At 38.7% G+C, this 8,129-nt stretch overlaps 1 protein-coding gene across 1 annotated transcript in view; it reads left to right on the top strand.

Annotated features, from left to right (window-relative positions):
- The window catches only part of LOC107095820 (ribosomal protein S6 kinase alpha-5-like), a 36,786-nt gene that overhangs the window by 8,246 nt on the left and 20,411 nt on the right, over window positions 1–8,129 (top strand). Inside the window, exons 2-10 of the mRNA XM_015392145.1 lie at window positions 58–129; window positions 554–772; window positions 863–978; window positions 1,059–1,160; window positions 5,088–5,171; window positions 5,264–5,367; window positions 5,447–5,597; window positions 6,905–7,066; window positions 7,905–7,923. Of these exons, the coding sequence (XP_015247631.1) occupies window positions 58–129; window positions 554–772; window positions 863–978; window positions 1,059–1,160; window positions 5,088–5,171; window positions 5,264–5,367; window positions 5,447–5,597; window positions 6,905–7,066; window positions 7,905–7,923 (1,029 nt within the window). The remainder of the gene's footprint in view (window positions 1–57; window positions 130–553; window positions 773–862; window positions 979–1,058; window positions 1,161–5,087; window positions 5,172–5,263; window positions 5,368–5,446; window positions 5,598–6,904; window positions 7,067–7,904; window positions 7,924–8,129) is intronic.

The raw sequence follows: 8,129 nt of genomic DNA, 5'->3' as shown, positions 1-8,129 counted from the left end.
ATTAGTTTGTGTTTAATCAGTTAATAATTGTTTTTTAATGTTCTTCTTTCTCCCCAGCCAACTTGACAGGCCATATTGAGAGGGTTGGTATCGAAAACTTCGAGCTACTAAAGGTGCTGGGCACAGGAGGTGAGTAGAACTGCCTCAAAGTCACACAGAAATCAACTCTAAAGCAGCAGACTCTTCTTTTTGATTCACACTAATTAATGAAGGCTCTGTGGAGCTTTTTGAATAATTGATTTTAAAGTTTTCCTTGACACAGAATCAAAGAAACCAAATGATCTGTTTCTATGGCTGCAAGGACAACAATACCAGCACTCCTTGTTTATAAAGATGTTGATTTTGCTCCTTTATTAAGGCGGCAATTCTGTCCTGCCTTTAGCTGAATGTTTAAAAAGGGCGTCTTACTGCAGCACGTAAAGGACAGGCAGTAAATATTTACCTTATAAATCCTGCAAATGATACTTTTCCTAAGAATAGGTGGGTCATAGAAACCATTTCTGCTATGCCTTTGACCTGAACTTTGCCCTATTTTTTTTTATTTCTCCACCAGCATACGGGAAGGTGTTCTTGGTGAGAAAAGTGAGCGGCCACGATGCCGGGAAGCTGTACGCCATGAAGGTTTTAAAGAAAGCCACCATTGTGCAGAAAGCAAAGACGGCTGAACACACACGAACGGAGCGGCAAGTGCTGGAGCACATCCGCCAGTCTCCCTTCCTCGTCACGCTCCACTATGCCTTTCAGACTGACACCAAGCTGCACCTCATTCTTGGTTAGGACACGTGAGGCTGAACTGTCAGTAAAGTCCTGTTTATTTTATGTCTGGTTTCATGTAAATAACATGCGCTTTCTCATATCATAGATTATGTAAACGGGGGGGAACTTTTCACACACTTGGTGCAAAGGGTGCGATTTAAGGAGCAAGAAGTAGCCCTGTACAGCGGGGAAATTGTCCTGGCGCTAGAGCATCTACATAAGGTATCCTCTGGTTTCTAATCTAGAAAGAAATATCCCGCTGCCGTCTGTTTAACCTGTGCTTTTCTGTTGCCTTCTTGCAGCTGGGTATTGTCTATCGGGATCTAAAGCTGGAGAATATTCTACTGGATTCAAATGGTCACATTGTTCTCACAGATTTTGGCCTCAGTAAAGAATTTGATCAGGTATGGTTCATCTTCACAATGTTCACATTTATTATTTGACCAGATGGATGGTTTTTGTTCCTACTACAAATACCTGAAGGACATGATTTCTATGGCAATATAACAAATAATTGCTTTAAAGGAATAGTACACCCAAAACATGATTAGCCTTCATTTTCTACTCACCCCCATGCTGAACAACACTCTGGAGTACTTTTTTGATATCTCAAATGCATCTGGAGATCTGGGAGGCTTCTTGCTGTCTGCTGACATTCAAATAATGGAGGTCTATGGTGCCCGAGACAGAAAGGTCCATAAAAGTCCACAAAAAACGTGTCAATATTCCTCCATACTGCTCGTCCAATGTATTCCAAGTGTCCTGAGTGGACACTTTCATCTGGTTTGGTCTGCCGCGGTTTCCGTAGCGTCATGAACGCGCCGGCGCGCGCTTTCAGGAAATCCTATACACTACTGTTTATGCTCTAAAAACATTCTAAATGACTTCGTTTCGAGTAAATTATGGATGCTACCCACTCAGGACACTTGGAATACATTGGACGAGCAGTATGGAGGAATATTGACACGTTTTTTGTGGACTTTTATGGACCTTTCTGTCTCGGGCACCATAGACCTCCATTATTTGAATGTCAGCAGACAGCAAGAAGCCTCCCAGATCTCCAGATGCATTTGAGATATCAAAAAAGTACTCCAGAGTGTTGTTCAGCATGGGGGTGAGTAGAAAATGAAGGCTAATCATGTTTTGGGTGTACTATTCCTTTAAGTGGAAAGGTTTCAAAGGTTATTAGTTCTCCATCTTTCTATCTTTAGCTATTATATATGTTTTCATTCTTGCTTACTGGGGAAAGTTTCCATCTGAGAGCCAATGTGTCAAATTCTGCTGTACAGGGCAGGGCCTGAAGCACAGATAAGTAGTCAGAGAGTTATTGCTTTGCATTTGGAAAAAAGGCAGACATTTTAGCGTGTTTTGCAGCAAGTAGCAACACCTTTTCTGTTCTCTCTTGTGTCTAATGGTAGGAGTGTGTTCACCCGTGTGTATTCATGTCCGGGTTGAATTCCTCTGTGAGAAATAAAGAGAACACATACACACACGCGGACAAAATTCTTGGTACCTCTAGTTGAATGAAAGGAAAAGCCGCAATGGTCACAGACATAACTCGAATCTGACAAAAGTAATAATAGAAAACAATTCTATGAAAATGAACAAATGAGATTTAGACATTGCTTTTCAACCATGCTTCAACTAAAAGAGATGTTTAAGGAGATTAGAAAGAAAAGTATTAGAGATGCACCGAAATAAAAATTCTTGGCTGAAAATGAAAACAAAAAATGAGGAAATCAAGATCAAAGACCATAAAAACAGATAAATAATTATGTCAAAAAGAACCACAGCATTATTGGCTACGATGTGTACTAAACTCTAACAAAAATCAAGGCATTTCAATAAATCAATTATAAATGTATCAAAATGTTTATATACCACTGCCATTTTTATTCTCGGCAGAGTCACTGGAAAACGTTCTTGCCTTTTCAAACATGTCCTCCACAGACGGAGCGGACACGTTCGCTGTCAGTTTCCCCTTTACCATGTCGCATTCTTCTCATATTCAGAATGGTGATGGGGACGTTTGGATTTCTATGGTATCATTTTTGGGCCACTGATTTGAGCACAGTGAGAATGATGTACAGTGTTTAAAAATTCAGTCCTTTCCTTCACATGCTCAGCAACTTTTCTGCATGCAGGAAAGTTGCTGCTGTTTGGTTGAGATCCTTTTAACCTCTACTGGATGTGCTGGTTGTCACTCATCGCAAGTTTTGGCCGTGTTGTTTCGGCATTAAATGTCTATTAGACAAAAAAAAAAATTTACTTTTCAGACATTTTTAGCTGAAAATGTTCTATGGCTGAATTTTTTCGGCTCATCCCTAACAACTATGTTAAAGACTATAAGATTGTCTTTGAGCAGCTTGATTTTCCCGTGACTACAGCTGCACGTATCATTTAGAAATGTAAGAGCCATGCACTGTAGCCAACCTCCCTGGATGTAGCTGCAGGAGGAAAAACTGAGGATAAATCGGAAACATGATGATATAAATGTTAACAAAAGAGCACCAACAAAAATTGGAAAGAGATTAAAGGTCAACTTCAAGCTCAAGGAACATCAATATCAGATGGCACCATCCATCATTGTTTGAGCCAAAGTGGACTTAAAGGGGAACGCCGTTTTTTTTTTTTCATTTGGCCCTAGAATTTACGTTATTCCATCATATTCTACTCACCTATATGACTTTTGTGTAATTTAGAGCCGTTCTAAGATTTTCCGTTAGGTTATATCCAAGTAACGTCTTCCTATGGGCAACAACTTGAAGGCACAAACTAAACTGTTCATAATTTATTATTTATGGTACGCCAGCATTCAGAACATGTAGGCCAATCACTGTCCCCCAGATATCCGCAGTTATATTTTTCATATTTATATATATTTTTAAACAAAGCGGCGCGCGGATGACGTCATACACGCGCCGCTTTGTTTAAAAACTGGAGTTGTGACAGGCAGCTCGTCCACAGGCGGCTACGTTCTACCCCTTCTATTCATTCTAGCTAATCTGAATCGTTCAATTCCATTTGGAGAGCGAAATCATCTGTGGTAGCAGCACTAGACATCTTCCAGGCATGTGAGTAAAACTAGCAGCAGTTCAGCGGGCAGGATGAATGAACGGTAGCCAGCGCACGCGGATCTTTTTCATAATGTCGTGTGTTAACATACTTCAATTTATATAAAGTTTTCTAAACAAGCCTACAATGGAAGCACAGTAAAACCTGATGCAATACAATAATACAAAATGTGAAATTTATGAAAATATAATGCACAATATATATTGTCTATGTTTTAATACTCTTAAGTGGAGGATAAATGTTATTAACTGTACATTTTTGTGGCAAAATTTGTGACAACAATGTAACGTGAAGTTTTTGTTTATATTTAAGAAAAATACTAATGTACATATAATTTTTGTTGCTAATCTTTGATCTATCGAATAATCTTAAAATCCTTAAAGTCCTATCCCAGTTTATTTTTTTCATCTTTAACAAAAAAAACAATACAAATGTTGCATTACTTATATACATATTTTAAATGATTAAGGATTAATGCTTGATCATTTTGTTATTTTAAACAAAAAAAAGGTAGAAAGGGCATTGTTATGTTGAGGAATTAACAGTATTTTTTTTTAGATGTTTACATTTCAAAACACATTACGGTAGTTAAGAAAAAAAAAACAAAAAACTAAAAAGATTAATTCATATAAACCAAAAACTGTTAAATAGCTAAGAACATTGTCAAAAAAGCCTAAAATTAAAATGTTTAAAAATCATTAGAATTAATAAATTGATTTATTGAACTTAAAAGTTGAATTTCTTTTTGTTTTTCTTTTTTCAGGTTAATATCCTGCTTATTTCACTAAAACTTGTTGCAAGCACCCCTGGGATAGTTTGTCAGTTTAAAAGTTTATCAGGTCTTCAATAAGCAGCAATTATAGCTGTTTTTTTATTTTATGAGCCCGCTTCCTCATTTCAGCTGGACGTGATGTTAAATGAACTGACTGCAGTGCAGAGCCAGAATTTATCAATGTTTTGTGTAACGCATGATGGCACTGATGATAGGGATGTTGCTAGGCACTTGTCATTCAGATCTGTCAGAAAGCCTCCTCTGTTCTAAAAGAAGAACTAAAGACGCCTACAAGGGTGAGGCTCTGCACAGACGCCACATCAAAAATGTCTGAGAAGTTTTCCTTTGAATCTTTTGAATAAGGGGAGCAGAAAAAAGTATTATACTGTCTCTAATTGTTAATGTTTAAAAAATGTTTGAGCAAGACTAAGATAACGATTCTGTGTTGGATTATCTTTTTTTTGTTGTTGTTTTGTCTTTGCAGGTGGAGAGGGCTTTCTCTGTCTGCGGCACTATTGAATACATGGCTCCAGAGATAGTTGAAGGGGGAGATTCTGGACATGACAAGGTAAATTAGAGTTTTAATGTTTAAAAGCCAGATATGCACGGTTTTATTCCATTTAACTGAAGCATTTGGGTTTGGGCTTTCTTCCATCCCAGGCAGTGGACTGGTGGAGCCTCGGTGTATTGATGTACGAGCTTCTGACGGGTGGATCGCCCTTTACTGTTGACGGAGAGGAAAATTCCCACTCGGATATTGCCAAGTATGGATTTATCCTGTGAAGCATCAAATTAATTATCCACACTCGGCGTTGCTAACTGTGGCTGCCTGTAACATTACAGGAGGATTTGCAAAAAGGACCCTCCTTTCCCCAAAGACATGGGACCGCTGGCCAAAGACCTCATTCAGCGACTCCTCGTCAAAGACCCACAGAAGAGATTAGGGTCCGGTCCAAATGGAGCAGACAATGTGAAGAAACATCCGTTTTACCAGGTGGAAATTTCTCCCTGCTTTCAGTAATTATTGAAGTAGCATTCCAGAAGTATTTTTCACATTTTGTCCCATTTCAACCACCAACCTTTGTGTTTTTGTAATTTAATTGGTAGATTAGCAGCTGTGCTAAGTGTTAAAAGGGAAAAAAAGTCACGTGGAAACGTAATTTTTACCTACATTTGTGTTCAGCTTTGTTCTGACAGTCCAAAGACTACAAATAGCTTTAGAAGTCACCTCATTGCAGAGTCTACCTGTGTGAATTTTAATCCCAAAATTAAATGCATCTGAAAACTTTAGAGGTTTGTTATAGATTAATATTGACCAAAGATCAATACCAATCCTAAGAAACACAGCAGATGGACCAGAAAAGTTGTTGTGAATTTTATAGGAGGTTTAGGTTATAAAACAATATCCAAATAGTTAAACATCTTGGTTGTTCCCGACTCACACATCGTATGAAAATGGGAACAGTATGGTTCGACTGCAAGCAATGCTGGCAATTCTGGGGCAGCCGCAGCTCTGGTTAAAAAACCTGGCATTTATTTAGCAGCAGCGAAAAATTAGGTTATTGATAAAAGAATGCCTTAAAGAGTGTCACAAGCCTATAATGAACACAGCAAACATGCGAAGGATGGCATCTTGGTAAAATTGGACTAACATTTTAACCTAAAAACAAAGCAATATGTGTAACACTGCACGTCACTATGAACACACACACTCAGCAATAAAACATGGTGGTAGCAGTATCATGGTGGGCGAACCTAAACATGAAGCCAGAGCTAGCATGGAAAAGTCTAAAAGATATTAGTATTGGCAAAGGGTGTTCAGCTTATTGCCAGGGATCTATGTAATGTATGTGACTGAGGTTGAATAATCTGGTCACTTGTGAAATTACATTTGTTGGCATATTACAAAAAAGTTTTCTTAAATTCAAAATGTATTTGTCTACGTTTGTCTACAAGTTCTTTGATTTTTTTTGGGAACGAGATTCAAACATATTTTAGCTAAAAAATGTAAATGCAGTGCGGTTTGTTCTTGATTCTGAAAACAACTGTTTACAGAACCCGAAGGAGACGCAGCTTCAACAGCAATAGAAAGTAGTTGATTAAGATTTTTTTAATAAAAAACAAATCAAAAACATTTTTTTTTCCTTTCCACTTCTCATTTCTGCGTTTGTTGTTGTGACATGACAAAATGTAAAGAAGTAGAAGGACTGTAAGTACGTTTGCAATGTACTGTATTATGATGAATTTAACTAAAGACTAATTAGGTTTTTTTTTTGTTTTTTTTTTCCCAATCTAATGTAGAAAATAATCTGGGAGGACTTGGCAGCAAAGAAGGTACCCGCGCCGTTTAAGCCAGTGATTCGAGATGAGCTCGATGTCAGTAATTTTGCAGAAGAGTTCACAGAAATGGACCCGACTTACTCCCCTGCAGCTCTGCCTCAGAACTGTGACCGCATTTTCCAGGTGGGTGAACAGTATGGGATGTAAACAACCCCGCTGCGTGTTTAAGGACCCTAGTTTCCTTAAATAGATATTCCTTTGAGTCGTGGCACAGGAGATACCTGCTCTTTTTACGTGCCCCAGTTTGTCTGGGCTGTAACTGCAGGCATTGTAAAATGTTGACACGGAGGAAGAAAGCAGCATTATACCGTACCCACTTTTTGTCTGTGACTATATTTGAAATACTTCACAGCGATTGAAATAATCAATTCCAGTTTCGAATGTCCTCAAAGGTTGCTGTAAGTCAACATGAGTCTGTCTGTGTGCGTTGGTATTCAAATTGGCTAAGGAGTCTTTTATTGAAGTAATTGCTGCCATATGCAGCTCTCATTGAAGTAACAGATGTGAATGACTATTTTTGATGTAGCTTTGAACCATAATATGGCCCACAACTCCATGCCAGCTGATAGCTGTCTGATGTATTGCATGAAATTTCAACTCTGATTGCCTTCTGGATCCTTGAGCTCGGTAGATCAATAGATCCATTAACGGGCTTCTCTCATGAAATAAAAGGTTACACTTTGAGAGCATCACCACGTCTATCTCAGTTACGCCTTCAGTCTTTGATTGCCAACTTCATCTTGGCTTTTTCCCCCTCTCAGCTGCCGTTCACACACTCCGAAATTTTGCGGTCTTTATAATTTGCAAGCCTAGCAATCTCTGAGATAACGACAGCAATCCCAGTTTAAGCTGTGCACTTGCTCCCCCGTGGTGCCTCACAAAACAAAATTAAAATTGCATTAAGAGCGCCAAGATGTAATTTCACGGCAGAGCAATCAAATATTCAAGCCCGGCAATTTAGGGCATCTCATTCATTCAGCATCCATCCTTCCGTCCATCCATTGCTGTCATTGCATACCACACAGCTGTGTGTGTGTGTCGGTGGGGAAAAAAAAAAAAGAAGGAAGATTAATGCCAGCTCCAAGCTCTGGGCTTCCCACAGCTGGAATTAAGCAACACAATGACAAGTTTAACAATAGAAACAGCTGGACAGCGGCTGTCACTCAGAAAGAATCGCCTCATTGTG

Source organism: Cyprinodon variegatus, unplaced genomic scaffold (genome assembly GCF_000732505.1).
Source record: "Cyprinodon variegatus isolate N-32 unplaced genomic scaffold, C_variegatus-1.0 Scaffold576, whole genome shotgun sequence".
Lineage (NCBI taxonomy): Eukaryota > Metazoa > Chordata > Actinopteri > Cyprinodontiformes > Cyprinodontidae > Cyprinodon > Cyprinodon variegatus.
This window is presented reverse-complemented; position numbering and strand designations above follow the sequence as displayed.